The sequence below is a fragment of the Fukomys damarensis genome, unplaced genomic scaffold (assembly GCF_012274545.1).
Source record: "Fukomys damarensis isolate Sample0158 unplaced genomic scaffold, DMR_v1.0_HiC HiC_scaffold_25, whole genome shotgun sequence".
Taxonomy (NCBI): domain Eukaryota; kingdom Metazoa; phylum Chordata; class Mammalia; order Rodentia; family Bathyergidae; genus Fukomys; species Fukomys damarensis.
The window spans coordinates 207,393-223,276 of record NW_022900937.1 but is presented as its reverse complement, the minus strand read 5'-3'; the positions used below and the strand labels follow the sequence as shown (position 1 = coordinate 223,276).

The 15,884-nt window shown below is 41.8% G+C and overlaps 1 protein-coding gene across 50 annotated transcripts in view; it reads left to right on the top strand.

Annotated features, from left to right (window-relative positions):
- Positions 1-15,884, top strand: part of Ank2 (ankyrin 2) — a 442,295-nt gene that overhangs the window by 414,167 nt on the left and 12,244 nt on the right. For 26 of the 50 annotated variants that reach the window (XM_033756207.1, XM_033756210.1, XM_033756204.1 and 23 more), the window contains 5 exons: positions 1,445-7,642; positions 9,182-9,256; positions 11,387-11,518; positions 12,774-12,917; positions 15,101-15,371. In XM_033756207.1, coding sequence (XP_033612098.1) covers positions 1,445-7,642; positions 9,182-9,256; positions 11,387-11,518; positions 12,774-12,917; positions 15,101-15,371 — 6,820 coding nt within the window. The remainder of the gene's footprint in view (positions 1-1,444; positions 7,643-9,181; positions 9,257-11,386; positions 11,519-12,773; positions 12,918-15,100; positions 15,372-15,884) is intronic. The other 24 variants (XM_033756227.1, XM_033756231.1, XM_033756230.1 and 21 more) reach the window with 3 other exon arrangements.

Sequence of the window (15,884 nt, the reverse complement as noted above, 5' to 3'; positions counted from 1 at the left end):
CTGCCTTCCTTGATTACTCTTTTCAAAAGCGATTTTATTTTTTCTCTCTTTCATCTGTAGGACTGTTTTTTAAATGGCCCTTTGCTTTGCTCCTGGGCTAGTAGGAATTAAAGATTGATCTGACTCAGTTGTTTAAAAAAAAGAAGCAAAAAAAGAAAAAGTTTCCATGTTGCTATAATACCCTGAGCTTTTTTGAATCACTTCTAGATATTGAATGTTTTGCACATTTCAAATCCAGACTTCTGTTTTGCTTTTATTTTCAAGAGGATCATGAGATAATGTTTATGCATGGATAAATAATCTTCAAAGAAAAGCTCTTTTGAAGGCACTCTTTCCTAAATTTTTTTGAGTAAATCTTAAAAGAGCTAGCTGAGATTTCCTCTGGCCACTAATGATTGCAGGTTCCTACAACATGTGCCTCAGATGTGCTTAGCATCTTCTGTACGATGCATAGGGAAGTAAATATGCTTCACCACAGTAATGTTTTACATATTCGTTCTAATTTCTCACCATCCTCCTGCCCACGCTTTTCTGCAAGGCCAGCTCTCCCCACAGTTTTACTCCATCTTTGCTTTGCATGGAAATAACTTGGCTTACATAAACTGTGCGTGTGTCCTGTGTGACTGTCTCTGACTTGGATTGCCATGCCTCACATTTTAACTCTGGACTCACATATGTGTTTGATCACAAGTGTTGTTTCTGTTGTTTTCCTTTCCTTTCCTCTTTTCCTCCTTGGTCTGTCTGTTCCATGTCTAAACAAGGAGGTTGCTCCAAGGAAAGGACCGTGCCTGTTCGCAGCACAAGACTGTGTGTTCCATCGTTAGGTGTCACTTTCCCTCGGATGAAATGCCAGTTTACAGTTGATTCAAATGTGGTTTCTGGCATCATTGCATATCAGGAGAACAAACATGCTGAATTCTAGATGTATGTGTTTAAAAATGTGTGTACATCATTGGACATTATTCTGAGTTTGCTATTACTGGCTTTCTCCCAGAGGAAATCAACTTTATGCAATTTCTAGTGCCTTTTCCTCATTTTTTTTTCCTCATAGTTGTTTGGTTTTTTTTTCCCCCCAACATTGATCTGTAACATCTGAACAATCTTGAGATACCTGTGTGTAATTTCACTGCGTTCTTCCTTTGTTGTGGGTTTTTGTGTGTGTGTGTCTTGATTATCTGTGATATAGCTCTGTCGTATGTGTGAATGTGCTACAAGTGAGAAATTTAAGCAAGTTATTTCCTGCTCATTTTTCCTTTTCAGTTTTTTTTTGTTAGCCTTGCTTTGCTCTTGTGCCCTGAGGCCTTGTGGATCCACCATTCCAAGCCCATTCTGTTGCCCCTCCCACCACGTCAGGAAAAGACGCTGTCCTTTCAGTCCTGATTACATTTGCCAATATCTTTTTTGATTTCCATTTTATTTTCAATGTTTTTCATTCATATCAAAGATGATGAGACAGAATCTACAGAAACATCTGTCCTGAAAAGTCACCTGGTTAATGAAGTTCCTGTCCTAGCAAGTCCGGACTTGCTCTCTGAAGTTTCTGAGATGAAACAAGACTTGATCAAAATGACCGCCATCTTGACCACAGATGTGTCTGATAAGGCAGGTTCCCTGAAAGTGAAGGAGCTGGTGAAGGTCTCTGAAGAAGAGCCAGGAGAGCCCTTTGAGATCGTCGAAAGAGTTAAAGAGGACTTAGAGAAAGTGAATGAGATCCTGAGAAGTGGAACATGCGCAAGGGACGAAGGCAGCCAACAGCGCTCTCAGGCGGAGAGAGAAGTAGAGGAAGAGGAGTGGGTTCTTGTTAGTGAGGAGGACATAGAGGAGGCTAAGCAGAAAGCACCTTTAGATATCTTGGAATATCCATGTGTAGAAGTCAGACTAGAGAAAGACACCAAAGTCAAAGCAGAGAAAGACTCAGCTGGACTTGTGAACTTCCTGGCTGAGGACCTCAATGCTTATGTGTCTCCTCAGGAAGACAAGGTTGGGGAGGCCAGCAAGGCTCCAGCTGCTAGTAGGAGCTCTGGGAAGGCGGGGAAGGCTGCACCCCCAGAGGAGAAACTCAGCACTCAAAAGCAGCACAAACCAAGCCTAGGGATAAAGAAGCCAGTGAGGAAGAAATTAAAAGAAAAGCAGAAACAAAAAGAAGAAGGTTTACCAGGGAGTGAGGGAAAAACAGAATTTAAAAAGGGTAGTTCTGAAGAGTCATTAAATGAAGAGCCAGGTCTGGACCCTGCTCCCTTTCCCACCACGAAGGCCACCTCTCCTCTCATAGAAGAGACTCCCATTGGCTCCATAAAGGACAAAGTGAAGGCTCTTCAGAAGCGAGTGGAAGATGAGCAGAAAGGGCGAAGCAAGTTGCCCATCAGAGTCAAAGGCAAAGAAGACACACCCAAAAAGGCCACTCCCAGAACACATCCAGTGGTGTCACCCTTGCTGAAGTCAGACAGGCACGCTCCAGCGTCACCCTCCTCTAAAACAGAAAGACACTCTTCCCTTTCCTCCTCTACAAAAACGGAAAGGCACCCTCCAGTGTCACCTTCAGGTAAAACTGAGAAGCACTCACCTGTGTCACCCTCTGCAAAAACTGAAAGACATTCACCTGTGTTGACAGCAAGTAAACCAGAGAAACACTCACCTGTAACATCCTCCACTAAAACTGAAAGACACTCCCCTGTGTCATCTACAAAATCAGAAAGACACCTACCTGTTTCACCTTCAGGAAAAACTGACAAACACCCACCCATTTCACCTTCTGGGAGAACAGAGAAACATCCTCCAGTGTCACCTGCACCTGGGAAGACAGAAAAGCGCTTGCTTGTTTCACCTTCTGGGAGAGCAGAGAAGCATCCACTCTCTGGGAAAAATGACAAATACCTGCCTGTGTCACCAACTGGGAAAACAGAGAAGCAGCCACCTGTGTCCCCAACTTCCAAAACAGAGAGAATTGAGGAAACTATGTCTGTCCGGGAGTTGATGAAAGCTTTCCAATCAGGTCAGGACCCATCAAAACATAAAACTGGGCTCTTTGAGCACAAATCAGCAAAACAAAAGCAGACACAAGAAAAGGGTAAAACTCGGGTAGAAAAAGAAAAGGGACAGATAGTGAGCCAGAGAGAAATGCAGAGAACAGAGAGTCAGACCATCAAACGAAGCCAGAGATTCATAGTGACAGGGCTTTCAGAATCCAGAAGAGGTGTCCGTGCCCCCACCATAGGGTTTAGGAAAGAAGAGGCAATTGGAGAAAAGGAGAAAACTCCCAGCCACAAACCCCCAGAGCCTGCTCAGTCAGTGCATGAAAAAGAAAGACATGGAGAGAGAGAAATCCCCAAGGAAAAGGTGGCTGATGAACAGGAAGACATGGACCTGCAGATCAGCCCAGACAGGAAAACCTCCACAGACTTTTCTGATGTCATTAAACAAGAGTTACAAGACAATGACAAATACCAACAATTCTGCCTGAGTGAAGAGACAGAGAAGGCGCAGGTTCAGCTAGACCAAGTCCTCACCAGCCCTTTCAGTACAGCCTTCCCACTAGATTATATGAAGGATGAGTTCCTCCCCACTCTGTCCCTCCAGAGCACAGCTCTGACTGGCAGTTCTGAAAGCCTAAAGCAGGAAGGGATAGCAGGCTCGCCCTGCGGCAGCCTGATGGAGGGGACCCCACAGATTAGTTCAGAAGAAAGCTACAAGCATGAGGGCCTGGCAGAAACCCCTGAGACGAGCCCAGAAAGCCTTTCTTTCTCACCAAAGAAAAGTGAGGAGCAAATTAAGGAAATAAAAGAAACCACCAAGTTAGAAACGCCCCCAGAAATTCATTCAGAAAAAGAACATCCTACAACCAAAGACATCACTGATGGTTCTGAAGATCAAGGTGCCATAGTCCCTGAGGGCTCAGAGCCCTCTGCTGAGGCTTTTCAGAAGGATGCCACCCCAGACTCTCCCAGAGACATATGCCCCAAACAAAAAGATGATTACCCTGGCAGCCCTAGTGTGCCATTAGCAGAAGAAACCCATAGGACACTGGCTGAGGAAGCATCCTCTGATGGCGGTCATCTACCACTTACTAGTTCAACTTATAGGACACAAACTGATAGTGAAACTCAGGAATCCACAGCCATCCCAGATGAGGCAAAGCCTTCACCCCTGCCTGATGCTTCTGTAAAGACAGACCCAGAAACCAAATCCAAGTCCAGTGGAGTCATTAGAAGCCCCCAAGGGTTAGAACTTGCACTCCCTAGCCGAGATAGTGAGGTCCTCAGCCCCATGGCTGATGAATCATTAGCCGTAAGCCACAAAGACTCTCTGGAAGCCAGCCCTGTGCTAGAAGATAATTCCTCACACAAAACTCCTGACTCTCTGGAACCAAGTCCCCTGAAAGAATCTCCTTGCCGGGACTCTCTTGAAAGCAGCCCTGTTGAACCAAAGATGAAGGCAGGAATTCTCCCAAGTCAGTTTGCTCTGCCTGCTATTGTAGCCAAAACAGAACTCATTACAGAACTGGCCTCCATGCGGTCCCGGCTACTCCGAGATCCTGATGGCAGTGCTGAGGATGATAGTCTTGAGCAGACGTCACTGATGGAGAGCTCAGGGAAGAGCCCTCTTTCCCCTGACACCCCCAGCTCTGAAGAAGTCAGCTATGAGGTCACACCCAAAGCTTCAGATGCATGTACACCCAAACCAGCTGTGATTCATGAGTGTGCAGAAGAGGATGATTTTGAAAATGGGGAGAAAAAGAGGTTCACACCTGAAGAGGAAATGTTCAAAATGGTAACCAAAATTAAAATGTTCGATGAACTTGAACAAGAAGCAAAGCAGAAAAGAGACTGCAAAAAAGAACCCAAGCAAGAGGAGTCTTCCTCATTCTCTGACCCAGATACTGACTGCCCAGCAGATGTAGATGAACTGAAGCAGATGAAGAGTGTAGAGGGTAGAAGTGATGTCCCTGTGTTGGTGACTTCTGAGAGCAGAAAGGCTTCTTCGTCCTCAGAAAGTGAACCTGAACTGACTCAGCTGAAGAAAGATGCTGACTCAGGCCTCTTACCAGAACCAGTGATCCGAGTGCAACCTCCTTCCCCACTTCCATCCAGCATAGACTCTAATTCTAGCCCAGAAGAAGCACACTTTCCGCCTATAGTCTCCAAACAATATACTTTCAAGATGAGTGAAGATTCTCAGGAAGAGCTAGGTAACTCAGAAGAAGGAAAAGCCGGTGAATCCCTTTCAGCTGAAGACAGTCATCCTCTTTCCACTGATGAAGCAGATAGGTCCTACGATGATCTAAACAAAGACACCAATCTGTTAAAAATCTGCGATGGCCATGGGTGTGAGGCTCTGAGTCCTAGCAGCTTGGGCACGCCTATCTCTTTAGGGTTCCAGAAGTCAGCTGGTGATGTTGACGAGCAGCTTGTCAACTGTAAAGAATCATTAGCTCCCCAGGACCCTCATGAAAATGACACAGAAGGAGAAGAGCTTGATGTTTCTGGAGTGGAATCTCCACAAGTAGGTTGCCCCAGTGAAAGCCCTTCTTCTTTGTCCTCTTTCCCTCATTGTCCAGTATCTGAAGAAAAGGAATTGGATGGTGATATATCTTCTACTACAAAAATAGAAAAAACCAATAATGACCCAACTTTGGAGACCTTACCCAAGGACTGTTTCACTCAAGACTCATGTATTATAACTCAAACAAATAGGTTGTCTATGGACATTCCAGAGTCAGACCTAGTGGAGACTGGTGAAATCTGTTATCCTCATATCACAAGTCCTTATGAAAATGTTCCTTCTCAGCCTTTTTTCCCTAGTGAAGAAAGCAAAACCCAAATAGATCCCAGTCACACTACGAGCTTTCACTCTTCTGAAGTACATTCTGTTACTATCACATCCTCTGTTGCAGAGGTAGTAGCAACAAGTTCTTCTAGTAGAACTGTTTCAAGTAAAGAATCGAATTTTGAGAACCTTCAAATAGAATCCAAACCAGAAAGCGCAGTGTGGGAAATGCAGTCAGACAGCATCTGCTCCTCTCCCCAGCCTACTGTAGCAAATACTTCAGCAATCTTTGGGGAACAAATAAGCCAAGTCATCATCACAAAAACAGATGTGGATTCAGATTCCTGGAGTGAAATTCGTGAAGATGATGAAGCCTTTGAGGCTCGGGTGAAAGAAGAAGAGCAGAAGATATTTGGCTTGATGGTAGACAGACACTCACAGGGTACCACCCCTGATACCACTCCTGCTAGGACTCCAACGGAAGAGGGGACCCCAACAAGTGAGCAAAATCCATTTCTCTTTCAGGAAGGAAAACTGTTTGAGATGACCCGAAGTGGTGCCATTGATATGACCAAAAGGTCCTATGCAGATGAAAGCTTTCACTTTTTCCAAATTGGTGAAGAATCCAGGGAAGAGACTTTCTCTGAAGACGTGAAAGAAGGGGCTGAGCCACAGCTGGAGATGACAGCTGAGTCAGTAGCACCTTCAGAATCAAATGAAATGGCGAATGACAAAGCAGAATTACTTCCAGCTGATCTAAGTGAGGATGCAGAGGAAGTACTCACTTCAGATTCTCACCTTGATGCTCAAACCGGGATTTCAGCTTCCCCTGAAATGTCTACACTAGAGGCTACTGCTACAGGGGCTGAGGACCTCCCCACGCAAATGCCTGACACAACTTCTCCATCCAGTAGGAACCAGGTACCTTGCTTTGACTCCCCTGAACCAGTTGTCCAAGTTCAGTTGGACTTTTCCACAATCACCAGGTCTGTATATTCAGATCGGAATGAGGAGTCTCCTGATTCTTCCCCTGAGGAAGAGAAGTCTGTGATTGAAATCCCTACTGCACCCATGGAGAATGTGCCTTCTACCGAAAGCAAATCCAAAATCCTTGCAAGGCCTATCCCCACGCCATATGCGACCCATCCATCTGTAGAGGATGAGAGTGCATTTTCTGAAGATTTTCCACCCACTCTGGATGAGGAAAGTAAGGAAGATAATGAAAAACCAAAGTCCAAAATCCCCATCAAAGCATCCATCCAAAGAGTTGAAGAGCAGCTCTCACTTCTAGACTCATCTCTCCGTAAGACAGGGGCACCTCAGGGACAGGATGTGACAAGCAGAGCTCCAGACAGCAGAAGCAAATCCGAATCTGATGCTAGTCCTTTGGACTCCAAGACCAAATGCCCAGGGAAAGCCAGAAGTTACATTGAGACAGAAGCAGAGAGCAGAGAGAGGGCAGAGGAACTTGAGTCAGAATCAGAGGAAGGAGACACAAGACCAAAGATATTTGCATCCCGATTGCCAGTTAAGAGCAGAAGCACTACATCTTCCTGCAAGGGGGCCGTGAGCCCCACAAAAGAAAGTAAGGAACATTTCTTTGACCTTTACAGAAACTCCATAGAATTCTTTGAGGAAATTAGTGATGAGGCTTCCAAGCTAGTGGATAGACTTACGCAGTCAGAAAGGGAACAGGAATTAGCTTCAGATGATGAAAGTAGTAGTGCCCTGGAAGTTTCAGTTATTGAAAATCTGCCACCTGTTGAGACTGAGCACTCAGTTCCTGAGGACATCTTTGACACAAGGCCCATTTGGGATGAGTCCATTGAGACTCTGATTGAACGCATCCCTGATGAAAATGGCCATGACCATGCTGAAGGTATTTGCCAGCCACTGGGATTCCCTGTGCTCCGCATGTCATAAATTTGATATAGATTTTTTTGTATGTCTGATTTATTTGGTGATTTGTGCCTCATTTCCTTTAAGCTTTCTGTAGTGGTTAATGTGTTTGTGTAAGCCCTTTGTGTTTTGTGCTTTCTCTGTATACTCTTGTCTGAAAACAATCTCAAGATTGAGTAATGAGAATGCTTATGGAAAACATAAACATACCCAGGCAGTGATGATCTTGCTTTTCTTTAGCTGCTGCACGTAAGGCCATGCAAGCTTTGAGTTTTGTTGTTCTGAAGTCCCAGGCTCAGCCTCAGATTAAGCACTTTTGCTCTTTTCCACATGAATATATGGGGTTTTGTTTTATATTATGAGGACTTGTTGCTTTCTCTGCACACTTGAAAATAATTTGTACTTGCAATTCTGTAATTATTAGGAAGCCATTTGCTCAAGAAGATTTCTCACATCCTGAAATTCCAATTGTTGTGGATCTGTTTTTGATTCAGAAAGATTGGATTTCAGATTCCATTGGTAAATCCTTTAAGCAAACAAACATAAGGTAAAAATACACTTTTTGTTTACATGATAGATGAATTGAAAATGTACTCCATTTAGATGCAGCAGACAACAAAAACTCAAACTTTGCACAGTTTAAGTTGACTGTGAGGGAATGATGTCTCCGAATTATAAAGAAGAAAACCATAGATGGCTTTGAGAAGTAGCTTCTGGTCTTCCAGTATCTCTACAATGAAGACTATTGGTCTTAAATTTGGGTTATTAAAAAACTTCATGATTCCATGCTCTAAAGTGCTGCGTTATCAACCCAAAAGATTTAAAAGTGAATAGGAAAATTAATAGTTTGTGAGAGAAATCTACCGTTTCGTGGTAGATTAAGGCAGAATCTTTGCCCAAAAGACATACTCATACATGCATACTCATATAACACACATATACAGATGTGTGTGCTCTTATTTTCTTCCAAGGTAATCAAGAATAAGGTGCATGCTATTTCTGGATATACTAGAATAAACCCAGGATGGTCTCCCACCCATGATCAAGATCTCTTGTGAATTTCTGATGCTATTTCTTTCTGACGTGACCTGGAAATGGTCTCTACCTCCACAGGCACTAATAGGAGATCCTGACCAATTATTTCACTCATTCATCCCATTTATGATTATTCTAGTGTGTCAGGAGCAAGATGAGTGTCTTTCAAAGGGCACTATACTCTCAAATAATTTAGAAGTCCTAAGATGACCAGAAGTCTGCAATTTATATAATTGTATCCAGCAACTAGTCTTGATTAAAGAGATATGGAAGCAGATGGTTTTCATGGGTCATATTGGATTTATTCCTCATTCCACCCCAGAAATCAGGCAGACACACAATTTAATATTACCTAAACTGTAATAGCTAATATGTGCTATTATCAAATATTTGGACAAGTGACTCCATTCACTGAATGATCAAAACTGTGGTCCCTCTCCTGTTATGGACAACCTTTGGCCATTCTGTTTTTGACCTTCTGTAGATACACAGGATGAGCAGGAGCAGATCGAGGAGAGGCTGGCTTATATTGCTGATCACCTGGGCTTCAGCTGGACAGGTAAGACGAGTGTGAACCGGTTTTTCAACAAAACCTACTTGCTTTAAATGATAGAGATGTGTCAGCCAAGTATTATTGGCAATGAAAAAAGATGTTTTTCCCTTCATTTTGTTTGAGGAAGACTACATGGAATCATGAAAAGAATGATAAACTATAAACTAGAAAATCCAGCCTCTGCATTAGCTACTGATGGAGCCCAGAGCAAGTTCAGAGTGGGAGAGGGAGAAATAATCATCATCTCTGAAATTTAGAACAACCTTAGATTTGAAGATTTTAAGAATACACCACCCTTCATCACCCCCCTTTGGCAGTTGTAGATATTTAAATTTGGGTGAGATTATTCTATTATAGGCCATTATTAGACATGATTTTCATAACATGTAAATAGAGATTTAACCACTGCTGCTTCTTTTAAATCCTAAAGAATTTAAAAATAAGACTTCTTCATGAAATTTGTTGTGGGTGAATGTTGAATGGCAAAGATGTTTCACTGACTTTTTGAAAATTGGGAATGTTTAAGGATAGAAAGTATATATTAAATAATTTATAAAAAGAAAGTAAATTATAAAATCAGTATGTTTTATTTACAGATTATGGCTGGTAGATTTCATCTACTTATAATTTACCATATTACAACAAGATTGTAGACACTAGCTTTCTTGATTTTTTTCTTCCTGTTTGTTCCTTTCTTTTCTTCATTCTAAGTCTGGGACCTGGTTTCTTTTAAATACTTGTGACTACTTTATTGAGACAAACAGTATAAAGTTAATAGTCTTTCAATTTCTTAAAGATTTGAACAGGAGTACATTAATTATTTTTGAAGATAATTGATAATTTAAAATAAATGTCTGGAAACAGAAGGCAGAGTCATTTTTCTCACTTTCAATAATTTTAAAATAGTGGTCAGACTTATTTGGAGGAGTTATAGGAAGATATGATATTAAAATATCATTGGATATATTAGTTACAATTCAAACTCTGCAGCAGTACAGGATAATATAAAATGAAAAGAATGTCTCTCACCTACTTCTGGTCATCTTGGCCCACACTTCAAAGCTAACATTTTCTCAGATATTCTGAAAAAAATATATAATACCTATATAATATGCCTATCATATAAAAGTAAGCAAAACTTACTATTCCTGTCAGCACAGATATATCTATTGCATTCTTTTAGTAGCTATTTAATTCTACTTTGAAGGTTCTTTAATTTTATCAATAGTCTTTGTAAGTAGATTTGAGACTATTTCTTGTTAATGGCGATGAAATATTTGTGCATTGTTATATGATTTTGAACACATCTATAGGGTATATTCTTATAAATAGAACTGTTGATGACAAATACTTTTAATTTTAAATGATATTGTCAAGCCAGGCCTGGTGGCACATGCCTGTAATCTCAGCATTCAGGAGGCTGAGGCAAGAAGATTGCCACAAGTTTGAGGCTATAGTGAGTTCAAAGACAACCTGAATTATAGAAGGAGACCCTGTCTCAAAACAATAAAAAAATTACAACGATATTGTCAAATTGACAGTAGTTCATCTTTTAGCGCTATACACACACCACACACACACTCTCTATAACATATAAGCATCCACATAGAATGTTAATGGTAGAACCTAAAAGAAAACAGTGCTTCTTTCCTAGGTCAATTAATGCTTCCCAGACCTTTTATTAGTGTGACATTTATCCTGCAGGATTCTGTAGTATTTAGAATATCAGCCATGGCGATCCAAAGTGGGAAATAGTCTGTTTCTTCTGTTTTCAGTTATTTATTTTCCAATGTGTTGGTAAGTGTTTAAGCAAGTGTTTACAGTCTTGTCTGTATTTTGGAATCAAGTGGACCCAAATTGTTCATATTTTATCATCACAGCTTCATATTTGCTATTTCTGCTATGGAAGTAATCAATTCTGTACGCAGTTTTAAGAGAAAGGTTCAGTAATCAATCCTATACCTAATTAATCCTAATCCTATCCTAATTAAGTGAAAGATCCATAATTACTACTAGAAGAATAAAAATAAAAGAACTCAAACACAGCAATACAAGAACACTTCACTTAGGAAATCACAAACAAGATGTAAAGACAAACCTCTGAAGGCCATGTGCTTACAAAGTAGTATTTTCTAGAGTTAGCAAGAGAACTGGACTTCACTGAGGAGCAAATCCATCAGATTCGAGTTGAGAACCCCAACTCCCTCCAAGACCAGAGCCACGCACTGTTGAAGTACTGGCTGGAAAGGGATGGGAAGCATGCTACAGGTGAGTGTGGGACTCTGAGTGGAAGGGATTGAGCTAAAGGGAGAAACTGTTGTCTAGGTCAACAACCAACCCCATTCTTGCAAATTTGATAAGACAATAAACTAAAGAAATGCTACCCATCAGTTGCAAGTACTACCATCATTGAATGAGAACAAGCTGCTAGAACAAACATGAGCATAATGTCTTTCATTGTATTCCTGTGAACATGTTAGCCAATGGGAAATGGTGCCAGCACTAGTTGCCAGCACGAATGTTATTCAATCTTAAACTTTTCTATGTATTGATTAATGGACACAGTGCTGTGTCTTTTTTTTTCTTCCTTTTGCCTTACTAGGAATTGAACATTGAGCTGTATCCCAGCGCTTTTTATTTTTTATTTTTATGAGACAGAATCTTGCTAAGTTGTTAAGTTGCCCAAGCTGTGCTGAAATTTGTGATCCTCCTGCCTCAGCCTTTCAGAGTGCTGGGATTACAAGCATGCACCACCAAGCCCAGCTTTGTCATTGTTTGGTTTCTTTGTTTGTTTGTTTGTTTTTTGGACCAGGGATCAAACTTGGGACCTTGTGCTTGCAAGGCAGGCGGGGGAACCACTGAGCTAACTCCCTGGCCCTGTCATTGTTTTATTGGTAGTGCTTTCCCTTAAATTACCATTTTCTTCACTCCTAAATAACTTACATGATGGGAAAATAATCAAGTAGATTCTCCGTGTATGTGCTATTCTGACCACATGGAACATAATGGAAATTAAGAGGACCGTAGCTGCTTCTTGTCTCCCCGGTGGTCTAAATTTCCCACCTCCTTCAGTGTCACCCTGAAGAGCTACCTTGACACATTGATACTTATCAGTCTTTCTCTCTATATTTTATTTAGTAGCAGTATCAGATTTAGCAAATATAATCAGAAGGGTGCAAAATTTAAATTCTAGTTAATCAACATAAACTTTTTTTAGCATAAATATGTCCCATGCGATATTTAGGATATATTTACATGAAAAAAGTACTGTTTTTTGTCTGAAATTCAGATTTCACTGGATGCCCTATACTTTATTGACACCTCTACTTGCAGGGTTTGTTCCCACTCTGTACCACCTTTTTATGCATGTCTGTCTGTATTTTGCCTTCTTTTTATAAATACCCTTAGTAAGGCTTTGGCTGCTTCCTAAACAGCTATCACAAATTTAGTTTGTAGCTGAGTGAAAGATTTTGCAAAAGAGCATTTCTCAGCTATAACCAGTGCTCCATCTCTAATGCCTCAGAAACCAGCCTCATCGAATGTCTCACCAAGATCAACCGAATGGACATCGTCCACCTCATGGAGGCCAGCACAGAGCCACTCCAGGAGCGCATCAGCCACAGCTATGCAGAGATTGAGCAGACCATTACGCTGGACCATAGTGAAGGTCAAACTGTGAGAGTGTGTGTGTGTGTGTGTGTGTGTGTGTGTGTGTATTGCTTATGACACTTGTAATATTTATTTATTTTACTTCAGTCACTGACCTCTGCACTTATAACCGAGACTGTATCATTGCCAATCAGTACGCTACTTCCAAGCAGTACACTAATTGAAGCATTATACTTTTTCTTGTTTTTCCACTAACAATTCTTCAGATCTTTTCTGTATTTCCCAGCCCCTGGCCCTACCACCTTGCAGTGTCACATACGTTCTCACTGTGTGCTCATTATCTCTCATCTGTACTTTACACCTCCAACATTCCTCCTCTTCATATTCACTCCAACTTACAGTCATAATTCATATTTCTTAGGGTTATAAGCAAATGCCCATGTCCTTCTACCACAAAATCTACCAGGGTAAGTGCCAAGATAAGCACCCCAAAACTGAGCGGGACAGTTCAGCAGTGGCACTTTCTCCCCATATGCTCCAGGAGCAAGTTCAACAAGATCTCTCAGGGAAAACACAGGACGTGTCTGATGTTCAGGGCTTAAACTCTACTTTCCCTTCTGTTAAATGTCCTCACTTCGCTAAAGCCATCATTTATTTTGTCCTACATTTCATTCTCTTTTATCCACTCAGGGACCTCACTCCTGCAGTGAGTCTTTTATCCACTCAAGTATCCTACGACTGGACCAGGCCCAGAAGCACTAAAACATACTTGAATAAGTCCCACCTTTCAAACAAAATATGGCAAAATAACTGCTTTCATTCTTTCTGCCCCCAAATTTCTGCTCTGCTTCTCCATCCATTTTGTAGGAAGCTTCTTCAGAAGAATAGTCTGGGTTTCCTGTCTGCACTTGCTGTCTTCCTGTTCACTCTAGGTGGGGCTCTCTAATCCACTGCAATCCATGTTGTACAATTCACTAACTGCTTCCTTGTTAACAAATCCAAAGGGTAACTTTTAATGTTCAAATTACCTCACCCCTTAGTGACACTTAAAGAAGTAATCCCTCTCTCTCTATCCGCCCCATATATATAGAACTCAGGACCTTGTGCTTGTAAGGCCGGCGGCAGCACCACTGAACTAAATCCCTGGCCTCTCTTAAACATTTTCTTTCTTCTCTCTCCAGACACCCACTCATTTGTTTTCCTTCCTACTTTATTGGTTCTGCTCCTCAGTCTCTTTTCACTGGCCTCTTACTTCTCCCTGATCTAAGTGATGATGTGCATTGCTGTGCAGTGTAAGTCGTAGTCCCTCTCTCTCTTTAGACCCAGAAGCTGTTTCACCTTACCATTCCTCGCACACCTCAAGCGCTCTGCGGCTTCAAGGTCCTGGTGCCTTCTGTCCCTGCTGCCATGGGCTTTTCTTCCCTTAAACCCATCCATGGGACAGTTTTCTTCCAATTTCTTTAGGTCACCACTTACATATCATCTCTTAAGGAAAGTCTTTCCAGCTAGTCTCTCTGAAATACTAGCCTGGTTGCCTTTTTTCACAATAATTATAAACATATATCTTTAGAAATAGAAATTCAGTAAAAGAAAAAAGTTTTTCTGCCTTGTACATTGCTATGTACCCAGCATCTGAACATCACTTACCACATAGTTGGTGCTTAATATATATTTGTTGAGTAAATAAATAAATAGATCAGTGTCATTCATTCCTCTGCTAAAAATCCTTCAGTGACTCCTCATTGCCCTGGATATAGTAAAACTCCTTAGCCTAGCATAAAAGACTATATAAAAAGATCACCGACTGCAAGGTTTTATGGTAAGGATTGAACAAATTAGTACTCACAAGGCACAGAATGACTATTCAGAATTTGTTTATGAATTTATTATTAATTTTTATTGACTCTCCCTTGAATGTGATACCATGGCCATCACAGTCGGTGCCTAGTTATCCTTAGGTCTTCTCAGACATTGTGCCCTCTGCAGCTCCTTTCCAAATTCTTTAACGCTGAGGATGGTGTCCCATGTCCACTCCCAGACACCTGTGGCCCCATCAACCTGCATTTGAACTGATCCCTCCTATCTGGATGCCCAGCATCTTGAAGGGAGGCACAGTGTTTTCATCTTTTTAACCCTTGGGCCCATCTCAGAACGTGGCACAGGACAGCTACTTGTGAAACACACATTTAACATAGGTGAGCTTCAGTGAAAAACTCAATAGAAATTGTTCTCCTCCCACAGGGTTCTCAGTACTTCAGGAGGAGCTCTGTACCACGCAGCACAAGCAGAGAGAGGAGCAAGCTATTTCCAAAGAGGATGAGGCTGGCAGTCACCCTCCCATAGTTTCCGAGGAAGACATTTCTGTGGGTTACTCCACTTTCCAGGACTGTGTCACCAAAACTGAGGGGGACAGTTCAGCAGTGGCACTTTCTCCCCAGATGCATCATGAGCAAGTTCAACAAGATTTCTCAGGGAAAGCACAGGACCTGTCTGATGTTCAACAGGAATACTTGTGAGTTCCAAATGTGGTTCCTAGGAAACAGCCCACATTGCCAGAGGGCCAGACAGTTTTAAATAACCCCAAAATGACCCTCCCTATAGCAAATGACAGAGCTATAGGGGAATAGAGCCCCGGTGCATTTAATTCACTCGAGAGGTGTAGTAGTGATAGTGTAGTGTGGCCCAGGCCAGTGGTCATCAGTTCTGTGATCTTGGACAGCCCTTAAATGCTCTGGGTTTCCAACCCCCTATGCACAGTTATGATAGCTGTGCACACTTTACTCACTACATAGGGTAAAGGTAAAAAATATGCCTGCAAATGCATTGTTTGAACTGTAAAACTTCCCATAGACAACAGTTATAGGATTGCTGTGCCTCCCTTGCTCTTCAAATACTCATTGTGCTATGGCTGTTTGTAGTCGGAATAGCGATGGTATAGGAGTGGTGGCGCAGTATATTCCAACAAAGCTACCAGGTTGCCTGCTATAAAAATATAAACTCAGGGCCAAGGATTTAGCTCAGTAGC